Source organism: Fringilla coelebs, assembly GCF_963513975.1.
Source record: "Fringilla coelebs genome assembly, chromosome: 3".
Taxonomy (NCBI): Eukaryota; Metazoa; Chordata; class Aves; order Passeriformes; family Fringillidae; genus Fringilla; species Fringilla coelebs.
Window position 1 is genome coordinate 24,637,877 of NC_140030.1, and position 16,107 is coordinate 24,653,983.

The 16,107-nt window shown below is 38.5% G+C and overlaps 2 protein-coding genes across 10 annotated transcripts in view; both read left to right on the top strand.

Moving 5' to 3' along the window:
- The window catches only part of MLIP (muscular LMNA interacting protein), a 102,921-nt gene extending 99,490 nt beyond the window's left edge, over positions 1 to 3,431 (top strand). For all 9 annotated transcript variants that reach the window (XM_084203085.1, XM_084203086.1, XM_084203087.1 and 6 more), the window contains 2 exons: positions 950 to 984; positions 3,114 to 3,431. In XM_084203085.1, the coding sequence (XP_084059211.1) occupies positions 950 to 976 (27 nt within the window). In that variant the 3' untranslated portion in view covers positions 977 to 984; positions 3,114 to 3,431. The remainder of the gene's footprint in view (positions 1 to 949; positions 985 to 3,113) is intronic.
- Positions 3,432 to 10,590: 7,159 nt separating this feature from the next.
- The window catches only part of TINAG (tubulointerstitial nephritis antigen), a gene marked incomplete at its 5' end in the record, with an annotated part of 38,314 nt that continues 32,797 nt past the window's right edge, over positions 10,591 to 16,107 (top strand). Inside the window, 2 exons of the mRNA XM_084202198.1 lie at positions 10,591 to 10,960; positions 15,257 to 15,320. Coding sequence (XP_084058324.1) covers positions 10,591 to 10,960; positions 15,257 to 15,320 — 434 coding nt within the window. The remainder of the gene's footprint in view (positions 10,961 to 15,256; positions 15,321 to 16,107) is intronic.

Below are 16,107 nucleotides of genomic sequence, written 5' to 3' on the forward strand. Positions count from 1 at the left end.
TCCTTCAATCTGCTGGGTATGCTCTAATTAATGCAACTGTATATGAAGTTATCCTTCATCACAACGAGGCTGGACTGGTGAACATTCTGTGTGGTGTCAGAGCTCATGCCCCTCTCAGCAGAGCTGATTCCCAGTCTATCTCTCAGTCAGTCAGTCAGCCAGTCAGTCAGTCAGTCAGTCATTGTCCTGTGCCATTGCATGAGTCATTCACTTCCTCCACCCCTCCTTGTCTCCTGCCCCATGCAGGATTTTGTACTTGCCTTTGTTCATGGATCTTCTGCTGGCCCATTCTGTCAGTTTGGCAAAGTTCCCCAGAATGGAAGTCATACCCTCGGCATATCAGTCTCTCTCATCCTCCAAATTAGGAACATCCACAGACTTCCAGGACATAGGCTCTTCAGATGGAGATGTCACCCTAGCAATCCTCTGAAATACCACCATGGAGCAGACATTTTGAACTGTTGAATGCTATCTTTGTGGACCCGTGTCCCAGATAGGGAGAGGCTGCATTGGTCCACCCTGTAGTCTATCCTACTCCTTGGTTTGGGTGCCAGGCTGTTACAGAAGACTGGCAAAGTCCAAGCTAAGGGGGAGGCAAGTGACACCTGTGTCATGTGAATTCAAGGGTGGCCGCATGCTCTGTCCTCTGAGCAAGAGGTTCAAAAAAGAAGTGGAAGGTGGAAAACCAATGTGGATCTGGTGTGTGATTAGCCTGTTGAAATTTCTGTGGGCAGAAGAATTCCTCAAGAATGTCAATGCATGAAAATCATTCCTGGTTCAGTAAGCAGAGCTGTAAATTAAGAGTGCAGCGTATCAGTGATTGAAAAAAACCCCAGAGAAGTGCTGTATGGAGTTTTCCACCAGCTTTTACAACTGTTCCTGCATAACATTTGCAGTTTTTATTTTCCTTTTCACTTTTTTTCCTCTTTTTATTTTCATTTTTCTATAGGTTTCCAATGAAAGAGGTTCTGTTTAGATATGATGGTGAGTATTACTGTTTTTTAAAAATATGATTACAGTCAAAATTAGAATATGTAACTACTTTGGTGTCACTTTATCAAATTTTTATAATTTTATTTGAAAAGATGTTAGGATGCTTTAGATACACAATTCAGTGTTTGGACAATAAGATGGCTATATTTGGTGAGTGATTTTCTATGAATAATTACCAATGCAGAATAATTCCAATTCTTAGCATGACAGAATAGATTTACACAATAGAATTAATTTTAAGTGAGATTCAATCAAATGTTTGGAAGAAATTGAGATATACTCTGGAATTAGATTGTGAGAGGGTGTCAGGGAAATAAGATGACTTTTTTTTATATTTGAGCACATAGGCACATACTGCCATTAAATGAATGGTTTGCTAGAGTTAAACAATACCACATTGCAAATAATGTACTATGCTTGAGAGCTGACTTAATGTACTACTTAGCAAGAGAGGTCAGCAAATAGGTGATACTGAAAAGGCTGAAAAGTTCAGTGCCTTTTTTACCTCTTTCCTGGTTTCAGTTTTCACAAACAAACAAAAAAAAGAGGATAATTATGACTAAATGTTTATTTCAATTATTCTTAAGAATTTGAGAGTAGGATCATGGAGAGAAATGGAAAATGACATCTGAAGGAATACTGAGGTAAATTGGAGTATTCATGATGGAACAGCCTAATGAAATTTACCCTTAAAATACTTAACATAAGCAATTTCTCAAACACTAGTGATTTGCAGGATGAGTAAATTCCCAGAAAACTGGAGAAAGGTAAACACAATGTTCTATCTAAGCAGAAGAGGAAAGAAAAATCTGAGGAATCACAGAAAATTCAGTCCTGATAGCATTTCCAACAAAGTATTAAACAACACATTTGTGGGCATCTAGAGAATGGTAAGAAGATAAGATTATTTGCAAATGGACACATCAGCAACAAATCCTATCTAGTTGATCTCATTTCCTTCTGTGACAGCAAGGCAGATAAAAGGATGTGTTTTATACAATGTATCTTCAATGAAGTCTCATATGACATCCCTAAGCAAGCAAAGCAGATATGGACTAAATTAAATTCACATAAGGTAGATAGGTACTTGATTGGAAAGCAGGACTCTGAGAAGAGTTATTTGCTGTCCGAGTGGGAAAACATCTCAGCGACTTCCAGAATGCTGTCTTCTAGCTCTAGTACTATAAAACTTTGCTATTAATTACTGTCTTAATGACATGGACAATAGGCTTACCCAATTTACAGATAATGCCCACTTGGGAGGATTTGCAAGCAGCATGGAAGCCAGGATTTTAATTCAGAAAAATTCACTCTCATTAAAAGAATGGCTTGAAATAAATATGATACAATTAATTGAAGAAAAATACAAAGAAATATGATGGGTACAGACAGAAAAAGAATGACAATAATACTGCAAGTGAGAATCTGAGGATTATAGGGGAGGAAAAACTGAGTCTGAGTAGAAGAGGTGATGCTTTCAGGGAGATCTTGATAGGAATGCTTATAATATGATGAAGATAATTACTCTTTTTTCACTATTAGTGCAAAATCAGTGGCACAGGATATGGAAAGCAAATGGGAGATTTAGAAAAGATGTAAAGGCTACAGCATCTTCAGACAGAACTTAAGGACATAAGAAATAAGGACAGAGTAGAGGCACAGCAGTTTCTCTCTTCATAATGGACTATTATAAAGGGATATTAGTCACTTTTTCATCTTTCCTATGAGTTGGAGAAAAAGAGATGGGTCTAAATTTCAGGGAGAGAGATTTAGTTTGAATTTGAACAGTTACAGCTCTGTGAAAATTTAAGTCCTAAAAGCAGTTTGCCTCAGGCTGCTGCAAAGACAGGCAAGCTTCTCACAAGACAAATTTGATCTGCCAGCTCTCATCTTCTCCCATAAGTATAGGACAAAGGAGGTGGCTGAATATATCTTTTAGGGTTTTTTTTGTTTTTTTTTTTTAAATGTGAAACTATGAATTCTATTTGTTAGCCATATCATCAGGATATCAGGTTATCAGGTTGTAGAAATTAGAAAACTAATCAACCTCAGCGTGTGATGCATATTACTAATCTGTATTTTTGACAAATTGTGTTCATGCAAAAATCCTTCTTTTGCAGCCCCAAATTAGGATCAAGAGCTAAAACTGAATTTTGAAGCCTGTTTCTATATTAAGAAGGACTCCACAGCACCAGTCTTATTTAAAGCACCATTTCAAAAAATATTGCTTATGGTGTGCTAGTTGCAAGGCAGTAATAACAATGAAATATTCTTTCAAGAAATAACCTTATGTACTAGCATAATTAACCCCAGAGATACACACATGAATATGCCATTTCTTTAAGTGCTTGCTGATATAAGAGACGCCCAATATAACACAGCATATTTTCTTTAGAAATAATATAAATATTGAAATTAAATAAAGCTGTATTTTTGTTGCAAAATTTTTTTTGTGATTCTTGTTTTTACTCCTGTAAATCTGGCTCCATGGGTTTCAAATAGCTGAGAACAAATGCCAGCATTGCTGGGAAAGGAATGCTCCTGTGTGCTTTAACTTGGTCACATTTTGCCACCACACAGACACTTTTATTTTGTGAGGCTGTCCAGGGATTATTCACGTTGGTGTCAGCACCCACAGCAGTCAGCAGTGAACATGCACAGTGATTTTCCCCAGCCATGCAATATTCATAGCCCCTTTGACCCTGCCAGGTGCAGAGTGCAGACAGAATTACCATCTGCACTCCTGGCACATCAGGAAGAAACACCACTTTCCGCCTTATGCTGCTGTGTTTTTGATCTTGTGCTGCTTCCACATGATGTTGTACAGGCCTGGATCTTACAGATTTTGCTTTCAAAACGCATTATGAAAGAGTAAGGAAGCTGGTTGTCTATGAGCTACCTGAGTTCTCCCCAGTGTCTTGGTCCTTTGAACCACAAGTCAGCCCTCAGATGACTCTGACAACACGCTCAGGGCCTTTGCATCACAGCCCTGTCCCAGAGTGCAGGAGCATTTTATCTCATGATGAATGGTGACAAAGACTGATAATTTAATGAGAATCCCTGCTGTTTTCATTAAAATTAATGGGATGAACTATTTTATGAAATAACTACCATGAGGAAAACCATTGAAATTAAAACCAGCTTAAGTGGAATAGTCCATAGGCTACTCGGCCTTTTGCCTTATTGGAACTGGTGTTACTACAATCCAGTGTGCCTTTAAGCTGTTGGACTCTGTAGCTGTGAAAACAGAAGAAAAGGTCAGCAATCAGTGAGTCTTTCTCTCTATAGGTAGTATATAAATTTTTAAGAATGTTGTGGAAAGATTGCTACGCATTTAAGGGTGGTGTTTTTTGTATTGGCTTCTTTCTCAATGGAAAAATAACAGAAGTTAACTGTATAGATCTTGTGAATGACAAACCTATTAACCAGGTGGTGGTAAAAGACTGAAAAAGCATTTCAGTGAGTTAAAGAGTTTGTGGGGACAGAAATCCACACATACAAATAGAACAAAAAAGTATAGAAAAATTTAAAAAATAGATAAAAATTAATACATATAAAACCATCTATCACTATAAATGTATTAAAAATACTGTAGGAGCTGTAATAGATCTACCCACTAAGGACCTAATAGTATTTCTTGGCTTGAGTAAAGCACTGAAGTGGGAAAAATTATTATTTAAAGCCATGTGATCCTAGTGATTCTCAAAAACCTTAGTCTGCTTTCCTGCTCATTTTTTTCCAAGGCATTTGTTTTATTCTGAATTTGTTCCAACCCCAGATTTCTTTTCCTATTGAATTTCATTTTTGTAGAGCCCAAATCCATTCTAGCATGTCTAGCTAAGACAATTGTTCACACAGCTTATGTTTAAGTTTAAATTAACCCATGAGATAGACTGAAGCCCATAGGTGAAAGGAACACAAGCAAGAGAAGGAACTACTGGGATTAGAGGAAGAACAAAGGAGAAAACCTTTTGCTTATCTCTGGGTTTGTGATTTTGTTCATCTGTGTGTACTTTAAGAAAGAGTTTCCCTTTCTGTTTAAAAAGCTTCCATCTATGAATGAAAAATGAGATTATATTGGCAATCGGTTTCTAGAAATTGTGTCCTGGGAAACCAATGGAAAAAGTATTAAGAAAAAAAAATCTTTAAGGAGAGATTATAAAGAGCAAAACAACATGAAAAGTGATTGCTTTTTCTCTAGTATAAAAGATTAATGGATGCTGCTTATTAAATAGTGCAATATATTTAGTCCAGGTTCTGACGCCTTTACCCTGATTTTACTAATGATTTTCTGGTAAAATACACATTCTCAACAGGATCACAATGGCTGCATATCTTTACTGAGGGTTTATGATCTCTTTTTTGCCTCAATTTCTCTTGCAGTCTGGCATGCCATGTTCCCCCCCCTCTGTGCATAATTGTGGTTGTTTTTTTTGTTGCTCTGTGCTACAACTCAAGCTATCAAGAAAATGACTTATTAAAGTTGGGCCAAGTGGTCAGATGGGAAATGTGTCGAGCACAATAGGTGTTTTTGGATAGTGACATACTTGAGAAAATCTGGATGCTGCATCAGAACAAGGACAGCCCTTGGTCCTAGGGTTCAACCGGCTGGCATCCAAAGCCTGGTTTGGTAAGGCACAGATCTGTGGTCTGGACTCAGTTTTAATGAGAAAATTGCTTAAATCTCAGGGAGTTCACAAGCTAAAGCTATGCAAAATGAAAAAAAGGAAAAGCACAGAGAGAAAGATTTTGTTAGGATGGTAAGAGTAGCAACTCAGTGATAGAAAATGAAAAAAAAAATCTGTACCTGAAAGTGTAAAAAAATAATTGAAAGCAGAGAATCAGAAAGTGGTGACTAGGCAACACTGAGGATCAGCCTATAAAAGGATTAAGATACAGTCTTACTAAAAGCAGGAGCTGGGGGTGTTTAGCCTGGAGAAAAGAAGGCTCAGGGGAGACCTTATCACTGTCTATGAATATCTGAAAGGAATTTGTGGCCAGGTGGGCAATCAGTCTCTTCCAAGTAGCAAGTGGTAGGATAAGAATGGCCTCAGTTTGTACCAGAGGAGGTTTAGATTGGATGTTAGGAAAAAATTTCTTCACTCAAAGGGTGGTCAAGCATTGAAATAGGCTGCTGAGGTTAGTGGTGGATTCACCATGCCAGGTACTATTCAGTAGGTGTTTGGATGTAGCACCTGGGGACATGGTTTAGGGGAGAACACAGTGATAGACTCTGTGATCTCAAATATCTTTTCCAAAATGAATGATCCTATGATTCTAAGATTCACTAGTGGGATCAGATAGGAGCACACAATTGAAATGAAACCAACATGTGAATAACTTCCTAGCAACACCAGACAATACTTTCTGAGAGCTCATACTGTCAATGAAATACAGTACAATGCTTGTCTCCTTCATCTCTGACTGGTTGATAAGGTTTGGGATTGGCAAATTCAAAGTAAACATCACCTCTCTGAAGCTAAATGCAGCCATGCACAGGTTAATATGTTCACAATAGTCTGTACTGATGGTATAACAAAGGTGGCATGTGGTCCATCCTGTATTGGGATGCCAAAATTTCTACACCTGATTGTGTTTCTTGAGAGGCTCCTATTCAGGTATGAGCCACAGTAACTGCTGCTACCTGTTCTGTAAGTCCTACTGAAACACCATTTAGGAGAGCCCCTGCAATTGTATGACTACATGGACACTGCGCTGGTTCATGCACAGGGTCCCCCACTCTTCACTGGGCTGAGCACAAGAGCATGGCTGGCAAGAAGAATGAGATGGCACCTGCTTCTTCAAGGCTGACCAAGGCTGGTACAGGAAATATGCATGGTCAATTACTGTGGTGGGTAGGGCAAAAAGGCTGTGAGGCCATAACAACCACATAAGAATAATGATAATAATAATAATAATGGTAGTAGTAGTAGTAAACCATGTAATGTATATTTGTAACATCTACAAAGTAATTTCCTTTTACCTGCAGTTGTTGACTCTGAGCTCTTGGGCATTCATGCGTGTGCATCTCTGTGTGTGAGGAATGGGATTTCTTTGGCATGCACAGTTTGGGTCAGTTGCACTTCCTCTACCTCTGGCCCTAAATCTGTAGATTCAAATATGTGATGATTTGGAAGAACTGGTGTCAGAGACTGTGAATAACAAGTCACACTGTGATAGGACGATGAAATTTGTCACTTAAGAGACCATTATTCTGAGTGATATGTAGCTTGGATTAACATCATAAGACTTGAGATAGGCAGCCCTGAAACTTTGAATTAAAAGTGTCACTACTTGCTACCACAGCAACCCACAGCAGTGAGCTGCAAGATCTTGCCAAACAGGGTGAAGGCGCCCCCATTCCTATGCCTGCTGCAAACATAAAAAGACTGAATTGACAGTGAGAAAATCACTTTAACACACTGCTTGTCTCTGCATAAACACATCTAGGAGCTACTCATTTACAATTTGGGAGGATGAATCCTATTCTGCCATTAGTACAAGGTAGAGACAACACATTGTGGGATAATACTTTTGTTGAAGTAATTTTGCTTAGAAAACTTTCACTGCATTGCAACCATTATTAAAAAAAAGGAGTAAGCATAAAGTACAGTGGCCATTAGAAATCAGTGGTGCATTCTGTGCCAGTTAAATTTCCATTTGAATTCAATGAAAGGGATGGATGTCACCATTGCAGAGTTTAAACTGGAGATAACCAATTACATGGGTTCTATGATGCATTGAGTTGTGCCTCCTGGCAAATGACTGACCTGGGCTCTGGCATTGTGATTTCTTCCTTAACTGGCCAAGCATCCCTTCATTTTCCTGGTATGAGTACTGCAATTCCCCCTGCACAAGGCTTGACTCCAGTGTGCTTGTGGCAGCCAGGAGAAGGGAAGGTATCATGGTTGTCTGATGGCGTGGGCTCAGCTATGCATCCTGGGAGTCACCTTCAGCACCAAGAGTCTTGCCAGCCACTGCTATCCTACCCTTTTCGGAAGGTAATGAGATTTTTATGATGCCCAGTAGGCTCAGTTAGACAAATTAGGACAGCCTTTGAAAGAAAGGCTGTGAAATAACCCTGGTGCAGCTTTAAAAAGATTCTTGGACATTTTAATGTCTTTTTTTTTTTTTATTTGTTACTCCATCAATCATTCAGTGCTATTAATAGTTGAATTTCTGCCAAATGTGTGGTGTTTCCTGAAGCTCAAGCATAAACATCAAGAACTGCTGAAAGAGGAACTAGACAAACATTTTTGCACTTAACTGTGACAACTAGAAATAGTACTACGACCCTAACTCAAAATCTTAGGACAGCTGTTATGCTTGGAACAGGCTAATCTTCAACAGAGAAAAAGGATCACGTCCAGCTGTTTCAGATTATTACAGATAATTCAATGCATGCTTTCACACAGTGAAGACAGAGCTGCTTGGCTTACAGAGGAAAATGCTAAAAAAAAAATCTATTTGCTGAAGCACAATGGAATAGTTTTATGGGGTTTTTAAAGGTTTGAACAGAAACCATCAAGTGGGAAAAATGGGTTATATGAACTTTGTTGCAAAACAAAGGTACTTAGAACACAAGTTGATTTTTGTGTTCCTTTAAAAGAAATATAACTACTGTGTAAATGAGCTGAAATGATTTCCAAGCAAATTCCTTGCATCTGGTTTATCATCAGCAGGTCTTTAAAGTTTAAAAGAGATATGCTTGTTCATTTAATCTGACTGACAGACATTAACCACATATTCTTTCTTATGCTTCCAGAGCAAGGAGATAACTAGATAAAAGTGTTTCTGAAGATTTATAATACAAAAGAGATTTGAATTTTTCTAATGCCAATGCAAATCAGAGGTCATTTTCTTGGAGCTGTCAGAGCTGCACAGACGTAAGGAAAAGAAATGAATTATAATTTTCAGAGAGCACTTCACTGTTTCCATGAACATATCCTTTCTCAGCTCCCTTATATTTGTTGCACATTGCAGTCAGTGACAGAATTAAGGTTGTCCAAATTTTTCTACTATGAACAAAACAAAACCAACCAAAAAACCAAAAAAAAAACAAAGCAGAGCAAATTTGAAGGTTAATATTTATGTACTTTTAATGTAGTGGACAGCGATTGCCTGTTGCTGACCTTGGCCTTTCTGATATCTTTCACACAGAAGATTGGCTGCAAGAGAGAAAAATAAAATTGTGTGGTCAGAGGTAATTTTCCCTCATCTGCAGCTCCTTAGTTGTGACAAGGACAGTGTAGGAGGCAGGTCCAATAAAAGCACTGCTGGCAAGAAATTATATTGAAGACTTCAGTTTTCAATAAATATACACACATTCTGCCTCTTAATGTCTCTATCATTCATGGCAATACATCCACACCGGCTGTGCTTTCAAAAGTAGCTGCCCTTTGATACTGTGCTTTCCCAAGCTGGCCAGCTGAAGTCACAAAGGGGAAAACCCCCTTAATTCCCTAGAAAACTACCCACCATCAACTTCTCCAGGTTCCTCTCACTTACTAAGAAACGGAGAGAGAAGGATGACTGGTTTTTACCTCTGCTTGTTCAGCTTTGGGGGCTTAACTGTCTTGTTCAGATCTGAATTTGTGTGTGGGGTTTTTATTTCAATTAAGCCTTATGTGCTATCTCTGGTAGAAACGTCAAAGTTCTTTGGTACTTTTTTCTGAATCTTTTCTTGGAAACAGTACCATGTTTATTTCTTTAAGCCCTCTGTTCAAAAACCTGGAGATTACAGATCATGTAGCGAAGGCTGTTAGACTTATCTTTGATATCTGCTTTTTTTCCCCCTTTTTTTTTTGTGGTTATATAAATGCAGACATTTACTTTTTAAATTAGGAATGAACACTTATAAGTGGGTATTTATTATGTCAATTAGAATGACTGCCAAGTTCATTTTGACTACAGAAATGCAAACCTTAAAAAATACCTTTGAGTAATGGTTTATACTGAATATCACCTGGGGGTTTTTTTTCTGCATTTGCCCATAGTAAAACAAGTGAAAAAAGTGAAGTACATAAGGCTAAGAGAGATCCCTGGAAATGAAATTGAAATGGGGGATGCGGGATAAGTTTACTGCAGTGATGTCACCCTGCTTATCAGGTAGGAAAATTTAGATGAGATGCAATCCAGATGTTAAAGGTTTTCTAATCACGTGGAGAACATGCTGGTTATAGGTACACAAAAAGAAAGAGAGCTTCCTTTGACACCATGTACTCATTCTCACACTGTTTTGATTTTAGAAGTCTGAAGTACAGAACTAAAATGCTGGATCATGTGTATTTTGTATATGTTGAAACTTTGCTATAAACTTTCTCACATACAAGAGATCACACCAAAGTTTCATAATGGTGAATACATAGCTGTGGCTCTGTTTCCAGTACCTCTGTATCTTGGATAAATAAATCTGTTTACAACATACCTGACTAATAATTAACACATTCAGAGTCTTCCTGGAAAACTGTAGTCTGCAGCTTTCTGTTCAGATTTCTTTCTGATTGCTAACTGGAGGTACTACCTCTAGAGTAAATGAACATTTGCTGAGAAAGTGAAGGACAAAAAGCCTCAAAAAAGGCTTCTAGAGACCCAAGAATGTGGCACAAAATTCAGATATTGCTCTTATATTGCATTGCCAGTGAAGTTTCAATGACAAAACGTCCTGATTCTAGAATAAATTCCCCCCAAAGACTTTACTCTGTAAAAGACAATGGTTCTGCTAAGTGGAACAGGATTAAAAGGAGTCTGTATCAGGGAAGTTCCTGCAGGATACGTGGCTGTTGCACAGGAAGAGATGATGACTGCAGCTTCACCATTGTCTCCAGAGGAGCTATATGTTACTGTGACCAGTACTGCACCTCGGGCTCTCCTGGGCCTGTAGACTGCTGTACTGACTACTGGGATGTCTGCAACCACCCTGTGGAGCCCACCAGGTCAGAGGAACCTTGGCCACCTCCAGCATTGGGTAAGTGAAGGAAAAATGCTCAGTTGGCTTTAGTGCATCACAGTGAAAATATACATAGAAGTAAAATCCTGAAAAACTGACTAAAGTCATAGTGCACAAAGACACTGAGCATGAAACTAGAGTGAGAATTATACTGGCTGTTATTTCTTTGTCTCTAGGACATTAGTGTTGATTTGATTGCATTTCTCTTGGACAGCACCTCTGTTTTATTTGAAACTTCTCAAATAACCTCATTGGGTCAAAATTAATGTAAACTGAAAAATTTCAGTAGGGTTTTGCAGATTAACATGAGATGAACAGCAAGCTCTAAATATTTGTATCCATTAGTACAAACAAATCATCAACAAAACTGAGGGCTATCCTGAATGATACTGCCCTGAGGTGTTCTGCAGTGCTTTTGATTCAGCATAGCTTTCCTGTAGGACATTTTTTCTGACTGAGCTCAGGTGCAGGACTAAATGAAGGTATGTGCTTAGAACAAGGAGTAGGCAAAGGATGTGTTTAGAACAAGGATTTGTGGCATATTTTAGTTTCTGACTAATAGTTTGCAGTGCACGTCCCTCCAGGACTACTCTAAACTAAGTCTAATTATTTTTAGCACTAAAGATTGCAAAAAAAAAAAACCCAAAAAACAAAACAAGCAAACAAACAAACAAAAAAAAAAAACCAAACCAAAAACTCAGCAGTTTTTCAAACATGTGATCTTCCCTTGGCTTGTGGATAGGGCAAATCTCTGCTGGTGGAGAAAATTTGGTATTGTGGATTTTAAGACAATGTAGCTTCTTACTGTCAGTACACCAAATCTGGCCAAAGATGTATGAATGTACCTAAGATGTATGAATGTATCTAAGTTTCAAAAGCCTAAAATCAATAAAATGCTACTGTGATTTTTAAAAATTAACTGTCTCTTTGCAATAACCTTGCTGCTTGCAGTTCAGCAATCAGAGCACAAGCTCTTCAGGAGGCTGTGCTCTTAGAAGTGCAGCCAAAATCTGATAAGTAGGAGTGACAGAAATGCTGCAAAACTTATTTGATTTTCCAAAGTGTTTCTAATAATTTGAAAGAATGTTCTAAGGCTCTATGTAAATAAGGACATCTCATTTTTATTGGGTGCAGTGGTGTATATTATTTTTGACATGAGGTTTTTGTTGTAAGCTGTACTTAAACATGTAGTTGTATTTCTGCCTAGAGCTGAGAGCAGGTGAGTTTACTTTGGCAAACTGTCTCATGGAATTGAATCATTACAAAACCTGCAGCAGTTTACCACATGGTCACTGCCACGAGTCTACCTCTAAAAGGTAGAAGTGTAACAGAAGGTTTAGATAAGGGAATAGGTGAGGGGTAATCTTTTTACTGCTTTCCTAATCCAATTTTTTGCATTTATGTTCTCTGTTTGCAACTCCTAACATACCTGCCAGGGGTAGCAATTATATTTACAGTACCTTTACTTGTCCTATAGATGATCTTATACTCTTTTTAAATATGTCATCTTTAAAAAGATGGAAAGTCTGAAATTTTTTAAAATCTCTTTATCGGATATTCATTATGTAAGTAATTTAGAAGGTAAAAGATGAATAATAAACCCAAACTAAAGCAGGGGAAAAAAAGGTAACAAACAAAACCATCTCTAAATAATCTTTGTAGAACTGGAATATTTGAGGAATTGGAATGAAAAAAAAGGGGAAATAAGTAGGACTAAATGCCTGAAGATTAAGAAAATTAGGAAGCATCATTAGAAATGACATAAGTATGCTAGCTGACTTTTAAGAACTGAGACTACACTTCTGCCTTAGGATAAGAATTATTTAAGCACTTGAGGGCCACATGTGCCAAAGTACTTTTAACCTGGAAGTACTTTTGGTTGCAAGAGGTTTTGCTCTCAGAGCCTCCTGAGTCATAGTACTTTAAATAAACCAATAAAGTGAAGTGTTTTACATGGGCTGGAATGTACAGCAAGAAAACTGCTTAGTGGTTTATTTCTGGATCCCCACATATTCACTGACAGTGTACAGCAGAAACAAGCTAACTGTGGCTTCTTCCATGTGTGTGCACCATGCTGGGGGTCAGTATTTATTTAAATGTGTGGAACTGCTTTGACTCTGCCCTTATTATCCCAGCCTTCTGTTTGTTTCAATGGCTTTCATGTGTAGTTCCAGAAGAAACTGCACATTCCTGCCTTAAATACTGAATAGAAGTTCAGGGTCTTTTTATTATAGCCATATTTTAAATTCTTTTAGAAGAACTTTTTGTGTTTTATCTCAGGACTTTATTTATTATTTATTTTATCTCTTTGTTTCATTTATTCTGACGATAAAAAAAGCCCTGTGAAAGCCCACATACTGGGTCTCACCCTGTTGGTGGTGTAAAAGTGACATCCAGTGAGTTTGCTGATTGCTTTTACATGACAGATGGGATCTGACCTACAAGGGAGTAAGCCTGGAGATATTTCACTGACAGAAGTACTCACACCAATGCTGGGGACAATTAAATTATATAAGAACCTTTAAGGGTATATGAATGTTGGACTGTGAAGGAAGTCTCCATTTCTCAAATTCTCTTCTTTCCATTAATGATTTTCACATCATAAAATCTCATTCACAAAGTCATCAAGCTGCATCTTCACATTAATTAATTTCCCACTTAATGTATTAATATGCCAACCTAAAACAATAAGAGCCAGACAACCTCGCTGTATTCTCGTGCATCCTTTAGCTTAGCTAACTCTGCTGTCTCACTGACACGTCAGTCAGTACTCCTGGCCCACAAAATATTAACTTGGCTAGGCTAAAGAATCTGCACAGTGTTAATTTTCAATTCCCAAGGCATGCATCATTATAAAGCTGCCTCTGTACTAGACCAGGTTTGCATTTTATCTTGGGCACAGGCAGTGAGCCCTGCCAGCAGAGCTTCAATGAGGGGCTGCTCCATCTCTCAAATGCTGCATCAATCCTTCCTTCTCTTGATATTTTTGAAATAGCTTGCTTGATCTTCCTTCCAGCTACTGTCTGATGCTGACTTAGTCACATACTGTGACAAACTGTGGCACTTGGGTAATTTGCTTTGAGTATTCTGTGAAAAATACCTCAGCTCTTGGCTGAAGTTGGATCAGTGCAGACACTCTGGGCCTCAGACTGCCTCGGCAGGATCCATTTCACCTGTGCTATCTCCCATAGCCTGCTGAATTAACAACAGGGAAATAAAGGCATTTATAGTTAATACTCACTGAATAATCACTTCTAGTTCCCTTCTGCACTTTGTTCTGAAATCATGTAGGGCTCAGAGTGTGTTTGTGTCCTGGCAAGGAAGGGGGTGCAGGCAGCTGAGGGAGGGGAGTGTGTGTGTCTGGGGAGCCAAGCTCCAGCCCTGGCCATGAGAGGGCCATGGCCTCCTTCACCCTCCTGCTGCGGGAAAAGCAGGCTGCCATGCCAATTTGCCAGTCAACACCACATTAGAGCTTCTTGAGATCGGAGGCAAAGGGGGTCGAAGCCCTCTCAGCAGGGGGAGAAGCGTGGTGTCTGCAGGCCCGCCTGCCAGGAGCGGCTGGAGAGGCAGGGCCGGGATGGCCGCACGGCGCTTGGCCCTGCCGCAGCCCGGCAGCCTGCAGGCCCTGCGGAGGGAGCGGCCTTGTCCTGGAGCGGTGACAGTCAAATGCTCTGATCAAACAATTCATGGGGGGATACTGAAACACACGCAAAATCTTTCCTCAGTGGCATTACCAAATAAAAAAAAATGAGAGGGATGTATTTTTTTGGAGAACTCATCCCTCAATTTACATTTTATAGTGGGTTTTGGAGGGTGCATGAAACATACATTTGCTTTGAAGTGCAATTGATCTGGCTGTTTTTCAAAGAGGAACTAATCTAGCAAGGAAAAAGAATTTATTACAATACATTTGGAGTATTCGCTAGCTTTTAAAATTCTGTACCTGTAAAAACTTTTCTCTATTTTAATTGCCATTTAAAAAATAACCTTTATTAGAAAGATTTTCTTTTTAATATTGGAAAATAACTTTATTTGAAGAATTTTTTTATTTATGTGTAAGATAGTAACTCTTCAGTTGGTGTTTTGAATCTGATGCTGAATTTATTTACTATGAATGATAACATATTTTCTATAAAGATAAAGTACATTAAACAGCCTTCATTACTTGGAAGAAACTGGAACCATATTGCTGACTTTCAACTAAATAATTCAAGCATACTGCATAAAACCAATTAATACAACAGTAGCAAGAATTTTCAGTAATTCATGTGAAGAATTATTTTATTTTCATACATCTATATGTTATGTTGGCAGGTTGTTATAAAGATGGCCGATATTACGGAGAAGGAACAATAATTAAAGACAACTGCAATTCCTGGTAATGTTTCAGAGAACTGCAAATTGAATTTTATCTAGCATATGTCATGAAACAGGAATTAAGGTAGAGAGCATCTTTAAATTCATATTAAACATGTAATCAAATCAAAATGGCTGCAAAAGTAGTGCTAAGTATTAAGGTTTTTTGGAGGTAGATTACAGTCAATTTAGAAGAACAGCAAGAGGGAAACTGGAATTTCTAATCAAGATATGAGTACTAGACTATTCAAATCTCTTCCTCACAGGCCTAATTCTGTTCATGCTCAGTCAAACCTAAATTGAAACGGTTCCAGTCTAGACCTGGCATTGACCTGAATGCAGATTAAAGAAATATAACAAGCATCATTAAACTTTATTGAATCCTTCCTCCTTGTTTTTTTTTTTTTTTAATGAGTTATGAGAACTTATATTAACCTGTAAGGAAAGGATATACATATATATATTTATGTGGAAAGGGGTCAAATATTTGAACACCCCTTCCTCTGTCTTGGGACAGGAGCAGACAGAGGAAGCAGAGGAGCTTTGCTGTCAGCTTTTGCTTCCCCAAAAACCAGCCCTACCCTGGAGTGGGAATCCCAGGACTCCAGCCCCACCCAAACAGGGCTGGAGGTCCCACTGCGCTTACTTTAGCCCAGGGTCCTTGGAGCACAATGTCTGCGGCCACAAAACCCTGTCTGGGTTTCCAGAGTAAAACTTCCTAAAAGCATCAATTTTTTCAGGAATTCAACATCAACATTACATTCCCTGGTTTGGTCTCACAAATATGGAAGCAAAAAGTTTCAGATATG